The sequence below is a fragment of the Aedes aegypti genome, chromosome 2 (assembly GCF_002204515.2).
Source record: "Aedes aegypti strain LVP_AGWG chromosome 2, AaegL5.0 Primary Assembly, whole genome shotgun sequence".
NCBI lineage: Eukaryota > Metazoa > Arthropoda > Insecta > Diptera > Culicidae > Aedes > Aedes aegypti.
Genome location: NC_035108.1, coordinates 358247469 through 358266150, shown reverse-complemented (window position 1 = coordinate 358266150; position 18682 = coordinate 358247469). Strand labels below are relative to the sequence as shown.

At 35.3% G+C, this 18682-nt stretch overlaps 1 protein-coding gene across 4 annotated transcripts in view; it reads right to left on the bottom strand.

Annotated features, from left to right (window-relative positions):
* Positions 1 to 18682, bottom strand: part of LOC5566250 — a 227610-nt gene that overhangs the window by 6690 nt on the left and 202238 nt on the right. For all 4 annotated transcript variants that reach the window (XM_021846415.1, XM_021846416.1, XM_021846418.1 and 1 more), the window contains 3 exons: positions 16641 to 16894; positions 3091 to 3229; positions 2865 to 3019 (listed from right to left, as the gene is read on the bottom strand). In XM_021846415.1, the coding sequence (XP_021702107.1) occupies positions 2865 to 3019; positions 3091 to 3229; positions 16641 to 16894 (548 nt within the window). The remainder of the gene's footprint in view (positions 1 to 2864; positions 3020 to 3090; positions 3230 to 16640; positions 16895 to 18682) is intronic.

Sequence of the window (18682 nt, the reverse complement as noted above, 5' to 3'; positions counted from 1 at the left end):
GAATTAGTTTAGGTGTTGCTTAAACAATTCTTCACTGATTTTCCATAATAAACATACAATATACAAAATATAACAGGGACAATATTTTTTCATGATAACTGGAATACATTCATGAGTTTATTCCGGTGTTTGTCTAGATTTTCTTTTCTTATGGTCATTCAACAGTTTTTCCAAAGCTTCGCCTTGAAATTTTGTCCATGAACTTCATGAACATTTTAATTTTTCATGGGATTTCCAAAGGATTGTCAAATATTATTCCTGGAATCTCTTTGGAAAATTCTGCGTTCAGCAATATCACTGTTGGTAAGCGCGTGGAGTCACCAATAAAGGTTTTTTAGGTTTCATGTGCTTTTGAGGCACAGTGATCCAGATTTAAAAAAACAATGACAAAAATACCAATCGTCATACTTTTTGAACTGCATAAATCATTCGCGAGCTAGAACTAGAAAATCATAACTAATCCCAAAAATTAAGGCCTGTACTCGAAAAAAATGCACCATTTTTATCATTTCGCGCCGTCATGGAAAATCCGACTGCAAGCAAGAAGACAACTGGGAATCACCCATTCAACTGTCTCTCCAGTGGTAAAATCTTTTAAGGATTTCCAGACGACCGAGCGGCGGGCAGGAAGTGGAAAAAAATCGGAGACAGCTGACCCTGTGAAGGCCCGGAAGGTGTTGGATTGTTTTAAGCGTAATCCGAACCTTTCGATTCGTGACCCGGCTCTGAAGGCCAAGTGTTCCTCCTGGTTCGTTCAGCAAACCATGAAACGAGCTGGGTTGCGTTTATTTAAGGTCAGGAAGGCACCGAACCGGCGTGATAAACTAAACAAGGCATCGTAATCCCGCACAAGGAAGCTGTATCGAGAGTGGTTAACGAAACAGAAATGTATGGTTATGGATGACGACACCTACATCAAGGTAGACCCAAAGCAAGGGCTGGAGTTCTACGTTGCCAAATCACGGTTGGATGTTCCGAAAGACATAAGGAAGAAAACAATGGACAAATTCGCCAAAAAATACTTGCTCTAGCAGGCCAAATGCCAATGAGTAAACCGTACATTACAACGGGTACCATCAGCAGCGAAATTTACCGCACAGAGTGCCTCCAGAAGCATCTGTTGCCCTTCCTGCGGTCTCACTGAGGCAAGACATTATTTTGGCCGGATCTGGCATCATGTTATTACGCGCGATCGACGTTGGATTGGTACAGCGACAATAACGTTGTTTTTGTACCAAAAAGCGCCAACCCCCACAAATTCACCAGAAATTCGTCCGTTGGAAAGATTTTGAGCTATAGGTAACGAGCTGGAATTGATGAAAACATGCATGAAAGTGACCAAAAAGGTTGGCTTCACCATTGCACAAAATGTAATGAGGGGCCTTAAGGGAAAGGTGCAAGCTTTCAGCGAAGGAAAGGACATTGAGCAAAGTAATTTTGCCGAAACATAATCCATATGTATTAGTTCATTCCCTGAAAGTTTCAAGAAAAACTGACTTAAAATAAACACTTTTGTCTGGTGCATTTTTTTTCGAGTAAGGTAAAAGCACCGGTTTTGGCCAGCCTAAGAGAAAATGTCAATAAAAATAAAATGAGAAGCCGTTTATATACTACAAATATGTCAGATGCAAGCTTTCAATCCATATTATGTGTGTAAAATATCAAAACTGAGCTATAATCACTTTTTCGTTTTTAAAATCCCGTTAGTCAATATAGACCAACGGGACCAGTTTCGGCCAGAGAACTAACTTTGGTTCCCAAATTGGCCAATCGCATTGATTTCTCATGAGAGTGGTCAAATTAGGAGTGCGCTGGCCAAATTAGGTGTATGGGAGTTAAAATTATAAGGAAAATTGATTGTTTTTCTTATGTTTTGAATCAATTTGGACAAGTAAATTAATGTAGCTCTATCATATGAATGTGATCTACTGAACACAGAAGGTTCCATGCTGATTGGCTATGTAAAACGGTGTATAATCCACTATGGCTACAACTGCCGTATGGCCAAAACCAGTGCTTCTACCCTACAGGATTTAAAAAAGATAAAAGGGCATTGCTCTCAGTTAATAGCTGTGGAAATGCTCATAAGAACACTTAGCTGAGAAGCAGGCTCTATCCCAGTGAGGACGTTAATGCCAAGCAGAAGAAGAATATGAGTCTGTTTGGAATTTGTGACAAAACGGTAAGTGTTCTTTAAAATCTTATAGTCAAAAGATTTGAGTTGATTTGAAGATTTGATTGGAATAATAACTGACTGACATTCTGTGACATGACTCACATTCTGAACAACAGCGAATTTCTAGGTTAAAACTAATATGTATTCTCAATACCTTTTGTATGGATGACTTAATTGTACTCGAATTGATCATTTTGTGCAGAAATTTCAAAAATTTCATTGAAATATCACTGTTTAAAGTCGAGTGTTCGGAAAACGAGTCATGTTCGGAATTTGAGACAAAACGGTACGTATGTATAAAGCCAATAGACAATACAAAGCTTGCTGGGTGACTGTTAGTTAAGGCGAAGTAGGCCGTCATTGAAATTTGTAATTGTCGTTGATGATAGTTGCTAATTCATCTCACGATTTCAAATCAAAGAAAATCAGTTTGTTTTGCACTGACACAGCTGAAAAAGTATCAGCATACTTTATGCATGTTAGCGCGTACAGTGATACTTTTTCAAGTCAATATAAACTATCAAGACTGAGTTTTATTACTTTGAAATGCAAGCTGAAAAGTCATCATTGTTGCAAAAACGAATGACGGGCTACTTAGCCTTAATGATATAATTTTGAGATGATTTTTTGTCAGGACACTATTATTTCCCAACTATAAAAACTAGAGAACTTTCCCCTACTGACTCACCTATCAGATACCATCGTCCGCTTTTCTCGTGCATCAGTGGCCCTCCGGAGTCACCCTGGCAGGAGTCCTTGCCGCCGCCTCGATAGCCAGCGCATAGCATCTCCGGATAAATTACCACGTTGATTCCGTTCGAGCGATGCCACCTCTCGCAAACTCTGTTTATTTGTACAGCACAACACGAGATAAAGAACATTAAATGATTCCCCCCGTGGCCAAATGGACTCACCTGTTATCCAGCACAGGAACGTCAACCGCTTGCAGCGTCTTCGGTCTCAGCCTCGAGCCGGGATTGAGCGCTCCCCAGCCGGCCGCCCAGCCGAACTTCCCTAGAAAATCTTCGTTCTTCTCCGGTAGACAGATGGGTGCTGCACAGGATTTTTGTTTGGTGGTTTTGAAGGGGAAGTGGTTGTTTTGTTTTTTTTTGTTTTTGGTTGTTAGATTCACGGGGTTTTCAACAAAACGGAGTTTTGCGTGGGGAGAAAGACAATAGGTCCCGAAGAGGAATCACAACACACCAGGATCACACCGAGAAGAGGAAGGTTTTTAGGAAATATTCACAACAGTATGGAGGTTTTTTATGTTGGGCGAAGTGTGGAGAATGAGTGAAATTGATGATCATTTATGCAATAAGGAATATAGAATGTAGATGAAGAGTGCAAATGTAGTGGAATATGGGGCGATCAATGTATGATTGCTATGTAACGTATTAACAAATCGATGATCTTGGAAGCGATCGTTGTGTACAATCATCCGAATGGATGGTTTTGAATTTTTGGTTGGAAGCACACTGAAACCTTCATTTACGTAATGGATCGACGGTACGAAAATAGTGTTTTACACGAGGGGCATAACTTGTGTGACAAAGCTTGTGAAAAACTATGTTAGGTACATGCTAATTTGACTTGGTGTTTAAGGTCAGGCACAAGCTCCATGGGGAACAGGCCTTCAGAGCTACTAGCGTAACGAGTGATCTTTCAGTAGACTGCGAACAATGAAAATATCCATACAGGCTTATGCAGTTAAGTTGCAGTTCGAAGTTCAACGACTATTTTAAGTTATTCAAAAACTCAAATTCAAATCTACAAGCATAACCAGTGATCATTTGAACGATAAAGAATAAGGTTGATACCCATATGAACTCGCTTAATTATTTTGTACCAAGATTTAGTGCAATTAGTGTTCAACGTTATCTGAGAACATCTAGTGTAACAAATGACCTTTTGGAACATCGTGAACAATCAAAATACTCATACAGGATCGTATAGTGGAGTTATACCCTATTTTGAGTATCATATGTTTAAGGTTTTCCAATAACTATTTAGAGGTCAGGTCTTTAGATCTTCAAGCATAACAAGTGATCTCCAAAATACTGACGTTTTACATCTATACCCAACTAAGTTTATAAAAATATATTCGGTCAACGGCAGTTCAGGTTACACAGTATAGGCTTTTAGCTCCACAAACATGACCTGTCATTTTTCGAAGAATTGCGAACAAAGTTGATACCTATGCTGAGTCATTTTATTATATTCTATCAAGAGTTCCATACGGTAACTGTTGAAGGTGATCCAAAAACTACTAGGAACATAGGTCATCAGTCCTTTCAGGACATTGAGAATAAGGATTTTCGACATCAAGAACATGCATATTTTGAATGAAGGACTATTGTACTGGTTATACCAAATGGCGTTATGACAAATGGCCCACTCCCGTAATTAGTGGTTTTCTAAAACCTATCAAACTCCACAAACAAAACTGCCGAGAAAACGTAAACTTCCGTAGTTCAATGACTGCTTAAGGTTATCCAATAATGCCTTTGAGTCCAGATTCTCAGATCTGAAACCATAGCCAACCAACAATTCTGGACAAATATTTGAAAAGGGCCCAAGAGGTCTTGAGCCTTTTATTTTGGAAACGTTGCTGTTGAGCCCTTTTAAGCTCGCCCACGCAAACTAACACCACTATCAGAAAGATTAGTGTTGGCTCTCCTGATAGTGGTATTGGTGAGCGTGATCGAGTTGAATTGGGCTCAACAGCGGTTTGCAAAGCCAATATTTACCAATGTCGATGTGCCCTTTTGAAATGTTTGTCCAGAATTTTAGATGTATGATATCTTCAGAGAAATGGTTCATAATCGAGTTTGCATCTTCTTAGGAAGAACTTGAATGTGGTGGTCATATGTTAGGTTTTAATTTATAATCAAACTTTTTTATTTGAGAAAATGTTTGTTTGTGTTCTGCAGCAAGCTTTTAGAAAATATTATTTTGGAAAACTTTGTCATTTGAACTCAGTGAATTGATTCAGAATACTTTAACTTTTTGTGAACCTAAAAAATCAGTTATTTTTGGCCCAACTTTTTTAGGGTGACTTATATTTTAAGTGTATTATTTAATTTTTTGTCTGGGTCATACGGCATGAAGCCAATTGCAATATGGTCATTTAGTATAATGCCATCTATCATGAAGGAAATTTGGCATAAAGGCCATTTGGCATAAAAAACAATTGGTATAAAAATAATTTCAGCGAAAACATGCAATATTTTGAATGAAGAACTATAGTACTGGTTATGCCAAATGGTTATATGCCAAATGGCTCACTCTTGTCATGAGTGGTTTTCTAAAACCTATAAAGCTTTAAATTTGCTTCATTACGCTTATCATAGTAGCGCATTACTCCGGAATTTTAGAAGAGAGTAAATCTGCCGTAAAACGTTTCCATAGCTAATCTGTACCAAGTTTGAAATTCAATGACTGTTAAAGGTAATCCAATAATTCCTCAGAGTCCAGATTCTCAGATCTGAAATAGTAAACAGTACACAACCTACAATTTAGCAGAAAACAGGTGCTTTCTCTGTTCTCGTTGATTTTACGTATATGATGCTTCCAGAGAAGTTGTTCGTAATCGAGTTTTGCAGCTTCTTAAAAAAAAAAAGTTGAATAGGATGGTCCTTTTTCTTTTCGAAAATGCTATTATGAACAACTTTGCAGGATACATTTTTGATCTTTCACTTCATTTGAACTCAGGAAATTGATTCTTAATGCTTTAATTTTTGGTGGACCCAAGAAATCAGATATTTTGGTCAACCTTTTTTGTTTTTCAGATCAATGTGGATGAGATCTTCACAAGAGATGTAGATGGAGTAATAATACACATTTTTGCTGGACTTTGCAAGATCGTCATTTATATCAGCTCTTAAATTTTCAGATGCCCATAACACATGGAGTTTGTTTAATATATTATTTCTTTGGCGTATTTCAAAGGGAAATTATAGGTGCAAAAACTATGATAACGTATTTTTCAAATTACGTTAATTCACTTGAAAATACCCTTGAACTCTACATTTATCTGTAACTCTCACGGTGTAGAAATTATCACCGTGCCATCTTCAACAAAGTTGTTATTAGATCTATAACTTTCTCATATACAACTTTTTCAAAATATTTGAAGCAACAAATTTTGACCAAAGCATATGGTAAATTTTTCAATAATTAAACAATTGTTTCAATTTTATTCTCTCAATAATTTCCTAAACCTGTAAACTTTTCGGTAACCTTGACTTTTTTAAATCATGTACCCTATGACACTAGTGCATGTAATCGGTAACAATAACCTAATGTTCTTGAAGTTGAATTGACACCATTTTTTAATTTCCAAGTATCTGTCACTTACATCACTGATCATTAAAAAATGATAATAATAACGCAAAATTTTATGTAGTTTATGACAACATGTTTTTGGCGCTGCAAATTCGAACTTTTCATCTGACGATTTTTAAACATGGTGGCTTTCAAAAAGTTTTAAATTAATGAAATTATTACAAGTTTGCTGAATATACCAGCTCTCTATCTGGTCACCCTACCGAAAATAAAAAAAAAATCACAAAAGGTCCTCAAAATATCGCTTTATTTGACTATTTACAAAAATTTAAATTTGAAAATAAATCATGTCTATAATCAAATTACACAACTTTGTGGAAGTGAATAGGGTTCTCAAACGCGAACAAGTTTTTTGTAGTTTGTTGTTTTCAAGGTGGCAAATGGATTCATATAAAACCTCCGTGGGTTCAAACTTCATTATAATCAGTTACATATTCAAATAGTTTCATTTGTATCCATGAATATACAAATCCTTGAATATCATGGGTCACTGTTTTACCTCTAATACAACCACATTTGTTTTTTCATCATGTAGAACCTCATTTTCTTAAAAAAATAAATAAATAAATAAATAAATAAAGCATTTAAACAATTATAAAAATCATAAATCACAAATTTCCCAACAGGTTGAAACAACAACAACAACAACAACAACAACAGGTCTTGAAAACTAAGCTTTTATATCAGGCAAAGAAAATGTATTTATACCCAATTCATTAATCTCACTCCCCAAATTATTAAACAGCAATGCGGTTCACAGCTTTGTTTCATTTTTTTCAAATGTCATATATTCCGAATAATCAAACTTGGTTGAAATGCAATATTTATGGATTTAGTTTATGAAGAACTACTCCATGGTTTTTTAACTTCCTCCAAAGTTTTGATAATCTACGGGTCGATCTTTCAATTCAGTGATCTTTTCCAGCCATCACTGAATTTAATACAGACTATAGTAGGGTTGCGGTTCTTTAAAAAAAAAAACATGTTTGAATAATTAAAAAACAGCTAATACTTAAACAGTATAGGGTTCTAAAGTATCAAGAAAATCAGATAAGGTCGATTTTAAGCTTAAAATACTGGTCTATAATATTCAAGTTTCTTCGTTTAGAAACTTATGTATACAGGTGCGTAATATAATTTGAACTCATCTGCATGCATTTGCCTCCCTATAAAAAATTGCAATTTATAACCCTATTTACTTCCCCAAAGTCGTGTATTTTGACTATTTAAATTTTTTATAGAATATTGTTACCCACAAAATCTCCATATTCTATAAAATATTCATAATAAAACGATATTTTGAGTCCCTTATGTAAAATTTCTTTGTACATCGGTAGGGTGACCCAATGAAGAGTTGGTGTATTCAGCAAAGTTGTTTAAATTTCCTTGAAAATTAGAACTTTGTCAAAGACGCCATATTTGAAAATTGTCAAAAAAAAAAGTTGAAATTTGCTGTGGCGGGACTCCGAACTAAGTTTCACGCGTTGGGCCATATTTTTTGAAAATTATCAGAAAAAAAGTCACCATTTTGGGCATTTGTCCCACTGTGCACTGTACAGTGATCCTTGAAGGTGTTTTCCATGTCAAATCGGCCAATCACAGAACTCGACTATCTTTGATTCGTAGTAAATTTTACTCATGTTATCGGCAGGTTGAATAAGTTTTTACCATAGATATATCAATCATTTTGACTCGAGAATAACTATTAAAAATGGTCTATGAGTTTTTGCATGTAATTTATTTGAAATTTTTAAGCTCCGATCGTTTTGATTTTAGAGAAAAAAGATCTATGAATTAATTGTAGTAAACCCTTTGGATAACAAGAGAATAAAATATTTTATTTTATATCATGAAAAATTCAATAAAAAATTTTATATTCCACGAAAACCCCATTTTTAATATTTTTACATTTTTTTATTCATGGAATCTCGATAGGAAACAGGTGTTATGGACATTATTTCATTATGGAGAAATTTTGAATAAAAAAGTTTTACTTTGAACAACTTTTAACCTATTTTCAAAATTTGTTTTTTTTTTCTTTTTGTCAAAATAAACACGTTTTAATGGTGAAATCAAATTATTCTGAACCATTAAGATTGTTATGGTTTGCTCTCTGGAAGTGGTCAGAAAAATTAATAAGTTAGTATAACAGGTCATTTTGATCAGTTTCTTTTTTTGTGATTTTCATCAAGTACAAAAGGTTTTCGTTATAAAAGTTCATATTTCTTCCTACTGCGGTATTTTTCTTGGTGGAGAATCACGCATAACAAATGAAAATGGCCTATTTTAATATTTTTGGAATATTTTCTTGCATTAAACTTGAAATAACTCGAAAATGGCTACTTCTGGAAAATTTATCATGATTATCATAAGGATTCAAAGAAATTTCAGGATTTTTATTTTATCATCAAAACGATTGTTTTTCGACAAAATAAAAAAAAAATGAAAATCGACCATAGGTTGTTCCAAGAAAAACACTTTTATTCAAAACTTCAATTAAAAAAACAATTTTAAAATTTGAGTTAAATTTTTTAACTTTTTATGAATATAATGAAACATTTTTTAGTGTGTATTTTTTCTTGTAGTCCAAACGGTTCTTCACAACTCCTCCATAGAATTTTCCAAATAAATTGCGAGAAAAAACCAATAGGCCATTTTCAAAAGTAATTGTTGAGACAAAATGATTAATTTATCAATGAAAACACATGTTCTACCATACTGGAAATATGTTTAAATTTCAGTCCAGATCTAAGGCTTTTGAGGACGATTTTTTTCGACTCATTTTGGATTGGATTCGTCATAAGGCTCATTCTTAAAATTCGATCTTTAGCCACGCATGTATATTAGACCTTATATACTCAAAGTTGTTTTCGGATAATAGTAAGTAATTGTTGAGCCCTAAACTTGATAAGAAATATGTAATTGAGCTTGGGTGTAGAAGCCTGCAATAGTATGAAGTTCATTTCCAAATTTCCGAAACAATTTTGGTTTCGTGTGAAGATTAGAAGGCATCCACTCAAAGGAGTTCTTGAATAAACGTGAACAATCGTTGATTTTGAAACTTTAACGGACAGATATTATTGAGCCTGTTTGGATGTAAACTTTGTTCAATAATATCAGAAAACTGATTACGCTTGTTGATCTTAAGGCCTTTACTCAAAAGAGTTAAATAATTAACGGAAAATGTTTATCTTCGTTTAACATGTAACTGTAGAAACGCACATAAATGTTAATTTTGTGGATTTATCTTCAAGATATTACTAATTACATTTGTTGATCTCAAGACCTGCACTCAACGGAGATTTTGGACAGCCCAAGAAAAACCTTAAACACTGAACTGGAAATAATATTTTTCTTTGAGTTTGCTTGGGTATGAACCTTATTCATAAACTTCCAAGAGATGTCTGGTTACATCTGTAGATACGTAGGCTTCAACTCAAGGTTGGTTCTAGATTACCATAGACAATTTCTGATTTCGAAAGTTTATAGCACATATTTTATTAAGCTTGTTAAGGTGTTAACTTTATCCAATATCGTCAGAAAAGTTTCTGATTACGCTTGTAGGTTTTAAGGTTTTTTCTCAAAGGAGTTCAATGATGATAGGAAAATTTTAAACTTGATTTACTACAACTGTATGACCTCACAGAGTGTAAACCTTGTGATTTATCTTCAAGAGATTGTGGGAAACGTTTGTTGATCTGAAGTTATGTACTCAACGGAGTTCTTGGACAACCTTTTGAATGCCATTGGACTCCAAATTTGTTAGAATTATCCATTAATGTCAGAAAGGCTACTGGTTACGATCGTACATCTGAAGGCCAATATTCAGATGAGTTCTTGGACAACTTTACACATCCATTTGTCTTGCAAGATTATATTTTTTGAGTTTGCTTGAGTATGATTCTCATTTGCTCAAACCTTCCAGAGATCACTGGTTCCTACCTAGGTTAGAAGGTTTGTACTCAAAGGAGTTTATTAAAAACCATAAGCCATCGTTTTACTCAAACTTGATAGAGTATGTTTGTTTGAGCCTTCGTGAGTATGAATCTGCAACCTGCAATAACCTTCGAGAGATCACTTGTTATGCCTGAACTTCTGTCCTCAATTGGGTTCTTGGATAACCTGACGTACTGAAAAAAAACACTAAAATGTACATAAGTATTTTGTTTCTAGATGGATTGTATTGAAATTTTCAGTACTTTCCGAAAATTTATTCTATTTTATGGTCCGGGAAACTTGGGAATATGGTCCAGGTAGTCCCGGACTTATTCCGGATTGTCTTGGGGTACCAAATACCATACAACGGATATCTCTAGACCCAGACGAGCTAGAAGGTTGGTGTCTTCGGCAAAGTTATTCAACACATCAAAGGCATTCTGGCGGTGACAATCCTAATAGGAAATTTTCCCGCTAGGTGGCTCTAGTGACAAATTTTCTTTAATTTTCTATATTTTAAGATCCTGATAAGCTATAAGGTTGGTATTTTCAGCAAATTTGTTAAGCAAATCAAGAGCTGCCTGGCTGTAATTGGGAATTTAACTGCTAGATTACGCTAGTAAGAACATTTTCTTGAATCTTCTATATCACGAGATCCTGATAAGCTGAAAGGTTGTGTTTTCGGTTAAGGTGTTCAGCATATAAATCATCAGTTGAGCATTTAAACCGTCGTTTATCATACTTAGGCTAGATTGCTGTAGGAAAGATTTTCATTTTCTGAAAAAAAAAAATAATCCTGAAATACCGACATTCTGGCTTATAGAGATATTGAGATAGAAATTTTCTTTAAAAAAAATCGGGAGTTCCACTAAACGAACAGCATTCAAACCAACTCGATCCCTATCAGGAAAATTGTTCTTCGATAAGTCTGGCTAGCCGTAAAATTAAAAACTTGATAAATTATGTTTACTCGAGTCTATAGGAGTCTATAAGGCCCATGCCTTATTAAAAATCCTCCGAAATATCTTTGGTTACGCCTTTAGTTCCAAAGAAGTTTAGCAATTTTAGGACAATTAAGTACGAACAATTGTTGAACTCATAAATAGAGTGAACCTTTTTGAGATCAAACCTTATTCATTTTTATTGGAAAGTTCGCTAGTTACGCGTGCAGATCTGAAGTCCTACATTCGAATTAATATTTGGATAACCTCAGACAGTTGTTGAACTCAAAACATAATAGATCATAGTTTTTTTGTAAGTTGAATTGCAATGACAAAGCTCTCGGTGCTCTCCAGACCGGTATTATCAGAAAAAAATCTCCATCAAATCTGTGTTCCATCAAGTTTTCGTGGGAACAGTTTTGCAAATACGCCCTTTTGATGTTATTAGCCCAGAAATTCATATGACATTATAGATATTTAAATGGTTTTTCATTAGCGGTGATTATCAAATTTAATGTTCCATCAAAACTTCAAAATTTGTATGTTTAGTTATTTGTTGCTTCTGGGTGGAGTTTTAAGAAAAAAAAGGTAGTTTTGAGCTACGCCCTTTTTGCGGCGTAACCATGAAAATCATAAATCACATGCCGCAAAAGTTTTTTTTTCACAATTTACATATTATTGTCAGCTTTATTTTAAATATTAGCTCTGCTCTAGAAATTGCATAAACCGAAATAATAAAGGATGTGTTATACACACACCTAAAAAATCTTAGATTTACACGTAACGTAATTTTAGCCTCAATCATGCAAAGCCGTTTCTCGTGTATTATTCAATGATAAAACCTATAAACACATCTATTAAGGTACAGTGGGGGAAGTGTATCAGTGGGGTAAGTGGATCATTTGTCAATATTAAGCATAAATACTTGAATATGTTGAATGTTTTCGCACCATTGCTTCGTTTTAGGTTATATTCTTACGTCCACACTGATACTATTGCAAAACTGGTACTACACGCACACTAACACAAGCAAATTTGTTAGATGCAAAAATTGATTAATTTCAAAATTGTTTTCCATCATTCAAAAATCCATTGTATCTCTGTCTAAAATCGAATTCTATTAGTTTTTTCGACACATGGTGAGCATTTCAGTTCTATTTGAATGAATCACAATGAAAAATATGTGATTTTTATAAATAAATACAGATATATTGTAAATGGTACACTTACCCCTACTTTTTAATGGGGTGGGGTAAGTGGATCAAGTATTATTATCATTTATTGACAGACTGCTTACGAGAATTTTAATAAGTTTTAATATTCGCAAATGTTGTTTTCCTTTATTTTTTTCAATCCCAGCTTAAATTTGTCAAATTGACCATAAAAAATTTGAATTAATCCACCTAAGAGTTTTTTTAACCTTTCTGGTATAAAAAATTAAATAAAATAATAATAATTTCAAAACTCACACAAAACTTTTCGTGGTTTATCTAAGCTGAGTTGCAAAAGTGCTAAATATGCTAATTCTCTAATTGAAAACATATTGTCGTACCTTATCTGACCATATAAACTATTCTAGACAGATGATACAAACGTATTCATAAATAGAATAAAAAGATTTCAGTTTGTAATTCAAAAATAAATGCAGCTAATATTTTCAAACTACGAGTGTTCATCGAAAACATCGTTAGGAATAATCTTACAATGCTTCTGTATAACTTATGTGTATAAATGGATGAATTTTCTCCAAATTATTCTAGTCACAAGGTTTTTTTTTTGCTGTGCGAATTAGTGTAAACTAATGTATACATATTTTTTAACATATTTTGATCATATAAAGATACTTTTTAATTTTAAAGTATTGAAATGTATCATTACTAGCACTAATAATAAGAACGAGAGTAATATCATTCTAACTATACATAATTACATTACATTTGTTTTGAGAACAGATTTTTTTCTTTCGGTGATCCACTTACCCCACCATGGTGGGACAAGTGGATCATTTGGCGCAAATTTTTAAGTCCCTCATACTCAATACATAACAATCAGAAAAATCGAAATAATCAATGATTTGAAGTATATTAGTCCCTCATTTGTTATCCACAGAAAAAAAGTTTGAATTACATTATTCACGTTAGCTGTACATGACAATGAAGTTGACTATTGATTTTTCTGTATCCACTTACCCCACGGTACCTTATATACAACATTGTTACCAAAATCCTTAATATTGAACGCGACACGTCTTATCTCGAAGAATGTTGCATGCAAAACGGCTCGGTTTACATGATTTTCAAGCAGAAAATTCAATCATAAATAATGCACATCAAATGACAAACCGTCGATCCATCCATGTGCATTATTTTTGACAGAATATTCAGCGTAGAATCATGTAAACCGAGATTTCTTGTTTGCAATTTCCCTTTCAAGATGCAAGAAAGCATGCAAGATTGGCGAATGTTGGATGTAAGATCATGAAATGTTTCAGTTTCACTCAAGATTGCAAACATTATAGAATGCAATGAGACAGTTTACATTAATTATCGTTGAATGTTCAGTTGCAACTCCTTTTACATGATTATCATAAAAAATTACGTGCCATGTAAATTTCAGATTTTTTTGCTGTGCAGAACTCCATAGATTTTCGACGAACTTGAGACAAATCAAACCAGATGAATAATATACGATAGTTATGGTAGTTACTACACACCAAAAAAATCTTAGATTTACACGTAACGTAATTTTAGCTTCAATCATGCAAAGCCATTTCTCATGTATTATTCAATGATAAAACCTACAAACACATCAATTATATCCAACATTGCTACCAAAATCCTTAATATTGAACACGAAACGTCTTCTCTTAACAAACGTTGCATGCAGAACGGCTCGGTTCTCATGATTTTCACGCTGAAAATTCAATCATAAATAATGCACATGGAATGACAAGCCGTCGATCCATCCATGTGCATTATTTTTGGCAGAATATTCAGCGTGGAATCATGTAAACTAAGCGATCTTGTTTTCAATTTCACTTTCAAGATGCAAGAAAACATGCAATATTGGCGAATATTGGATAGAAGATCATGAAATGTTTCAGTTTTACTCAAGATTGCAACGAAAATGCAATGAGACAGTTTACATTATGTATCGTTGAATATTCAGTTATAACTCGTTTTACATGATCATCATAAAAGTTTACGTGTCACGAAAATTTAAGATTTTTTTGCTGTGTAGATAGTTAGTTAGATAGTTACTAGAATATGATTTTTTGCTTATCAGATCGATCCAAAAGTCAACTAACTGTTTCAATAGTAAAAACTATAGATAAACAATCAATCTACTATTGAAAAACAACATTTTTTAAACTGATTTCGAAAATTTCAGACTATTTGCAACCTTGTTTGTTTAAGCAATTTTTATAAAAACGCTCTTTTCATAAAGAAATAGTCGATCAAAATCATGGGAAAAGAGAGGTTTAACAATGAATGTTTTCAATGGTTATGCAGCAAAAAGGGGCGTAAATCAAAATATTGTTGAGCTTCGTCCAGATGCTGCAAATAACTGAACAAACCAACTTTAAATCAAGTTAAGATGGTAAATTTTATTTGATAATCACGCCAATAAAAACCCGTTTGATTTTCTATGAATTTCTGGACTTATACCATCAAAAGAACATAACTACATAAAGGTCCCTACTTGTGAGCGTTTGCATTTAAGGGAGATTTTTTTACTGATAATAATGGTCTGGGGATCAGCGTGAAGTAACCACGTATCTGAATAAGTCTTCTCAAAAAAAGTTCGCGTGCTCAAGAAAACATATCTTCGTATCACGAATGGTCGTTCAAAAGTCAGAGAACAAATCAAATTAAAAATTGACGGTGAAACTGTACACTCTGATAGAGATGTTGTTGAAATTTTTAACACCTACTTTGCTAACATCGGACACAATCTGGCTAATAAACTTCCTAAAAATAATTTCGATGTTTTGAAACATGTTAAAACTGTCAATAACTCTATATTTCTGCGTCCCACTAACGTAAGTGAAGTAAGTATCCTAATAAGTCACCTAGATGTTAAAAAAAGTAGAGGACACGATAATATTTCCGCTGATCTGATCAAAGCTAATATGGGCCCTTTCTCAGAGATTATTGCAAAACTTTTTAATAAAATAATAGCAACCGGTGTGTACCCAAATGTTTTAAAAATTGCTAAAGTAACGCCAGTTTTCAAGACTGGTGACGCTTACGACCCTTCAAACTATCGGCCAATCTCAACCCTCACAGTTTTGAACAAAATCTTCGAAAAACTTTTAACGAGTCGGCTTGTAAACTTTTTGACCGCTAACAACGTTTTTTATAAATTCCAGTATGGATTCCGGGAAGGTTGTGGTACATCAACTGCAATCATCGAGCTTTTAGATGATCTGTATTGCGAAATAGACCGCAAAAAGATTGTGGGGGGCTTATTCATTGATTTGAAGAAGGCTTTCGACACTATCGATCACGGCATTTTACTTAAAAAACTTGATCGATATGGAATAAGAGGAGTGGCCAATGACCTAATAAAAAGTTATCTGTCAGATCGTAAGCAGTACGTAGCGCTTAATGGTACCCGTAGTAGTTTATGCTCTATTGACATAGGAGTGCCACAGGGGAGCAACATTGGCCCTCTATTATTTTTGATGTTCGTAAATGACTTGGGTAATCTGAAACTACGTGGAACACCAAGGCTCTTTGCAGACGATACGGCATTGTTCTATCCTCACTCCAATATATCATCAATAGTTGAAGATATTGAATCAGACCTTGTAAGCCTCTTGCATTATTTTAACGGCAATCATCTCTCTTTGAACCTCACAAAGACTAAATATATGATCTTCCACTCGTCTCGGAAAAAAATACTGCAACACTCTGATCCGTACGTTGAAAATTTACAAATTGTAATTAATTATTAGTTTTTCTATTTTTGTAAGTGTCCATTACCAGGGAGCTCAGTGTGAGCTTTTTGGTATGGGGGTCAGTGGAGGGTATTAAAAAAAAAAAAAAAAAAAAAAAAAAAAAAAAAAAAAAAATGACGTAAATGGAGGTTTCAGTGTAAAGCAAACGATTGTGTCCCAGCTTCCCCCTTGTCTTCCCAACTGAATTTGAGATAAAGCGTATATCTTCCCATCTTTGACGACTACACTTGGAAAACATTTCTTCAAGGAGGAAGCTGGGCCCTTCCGCGGGGTGTCTTACCGATGTGTGGCATAAAGTGCACGGTACGTTCCAGCGTGAGGACTGCCACGTCGAAGCGATCCGCCTGCGGGGTGAACTTGAAGTACGGATGGACGTTGATCGAGCGCACCCCAAACGTATAGGCCGGCAGCGGTTCGACGGCCGAGTTGATCACGTAGTCCCCGAGGGTTACGTGCACTTGACGCGGAGTCGCCCGGGCAACGCAGTGTCCAGCGGTGACCACGTGGCGCCGCGATATCAGCGAACCCCCGCATCTGGAAAGCATAGATCTGTGTTTTAGAGGAAAGAGGGAAACGGAAGAAAACAGGTGTGTTGTACAGAGTAAGGCCCCCCACAATAGGAAAAGAGTTCCCAAGTCAGTCCAGTTGATCCGGTGGAGGTTCATGGTACATGGTCAAGGCATAAAGTGTTTGTCAGGGGTGTGATTGATAGAAGAAGGAAATGAAACAAAGAAACGATCAAACCACCCAAGTGGCGAACGGAAGTCGAGCCCGAACCAGACCAGGTGTCCAGCGCGCAAAGTGTAAGCCCATCCAAAGGTAAATCCCGATGCAAATTGAAGCGTGTCAAAAAAGGTAGGAGGTGGTGAGTGAAGGGTTATCAACCGACGGAGAATGAGGAGAAAAAGAAGAAGAAATAAAAACTTGTTAGTGGATTAGTCTACGGCGGGTTACGGATTAATTATATGTAATTGGCCACCGCGGGCGAAGGACTTGATGCGGTCCCAGCTGACAAAACAACAACTAGTTAAGCTATACGGAAATGTCGGGAAAATACCGAGATGTAAACTGAAATGATACGTGATGAATGACGCAAGGCGGGAAGGGACTTGCTTCCACCGATTATGTTAATTATGCTTCCCACCGGTGGTGAGTGCCAGATGGCGCGCTTACTACCGCTACTGGACACTACACTCAATTTCATTTAGTATGGTTCCTAATTGATGTACGATACACGGTTAATGATGATTGATTAGTGAGGTTTACTCGGGAAATATCTCGAGTGAGTGATCAATGTCGTTACGAGTTAAGTTGCATCATATAAGCATTTACAATCAAACTAATGAACTCAATCTCAAACGTGTGGTGTTATTCTCTCAGAGTCAATCTATCATTTGAAATAAAATGAAATGATTTCATTCGGGTTGGAAGTACACTTTTTCTATATAGTCGATATTTAGTAAGCTTCTTGTGTAAAGCTTTGGCGGCAATCTTTGGATACTAGCAAAAGTGATGTTAATAGTTATTTAAGAAAGGTATAAGACATAGGCAAGTTGCCTAGTATAAAAGTAGAACGTGGAATTGTGACGGACTTCGGTTTCCAGATTGGCCGATGGCGCTGCAGAATCGTTACCCGTTCTATGGCGTAATTGGTCAACGCGCCCTGTTTAACGTACTGGGAGTCGTGGCATCGAAGTCTACTAGAACGATTCCATTATTTTTCAGCTCTAGTTGCTCAAATTGACTTTTGTGTCTACGAACTTCAGGTTTTTTTTTAACCTTTCTCGATTTGGATACAATGAGAATGGTAAGTTGTTCCCTATCCCCTTTAATTACATCTCCGTGTTACTCCGAAGAACCTTGTCACAAAGACAAATCACAGGAAGCTGTCAAGGCCTACGAAGAAGGCCAAGAATATAACGAGAGCCAGGTGAACTCGATTTTCGTCGCGCCAGTCTGGATGGTTCCATATAAGAGTGCTTGCAGTGACACAACAACGAATTCGTGGTGATTTTTTGTCGCTGTTGCTGAAAAAATCGCATTGATTTAGGGAGCTTTAAATCTGAACAAAAACGACACCATTCAGCGATTGTTATTCCAGTCAACGACAGAAAAGATATGTGTTGCGACTAATGCAGGGCCCTAACTAGTTTTATCCGATAACAGAAACAAGGTTGCGGACAAACGGGAACGGCATCGATACAAGTTATGGCCAGATTATCTATTCAGGAAATTGTGGACAATATGGTGAAGATTTTGTGCCCGCAATACTAACTGTTTCAGTGTTATAAACAGTATAGGCCCTCTATTATGGACAGAGGC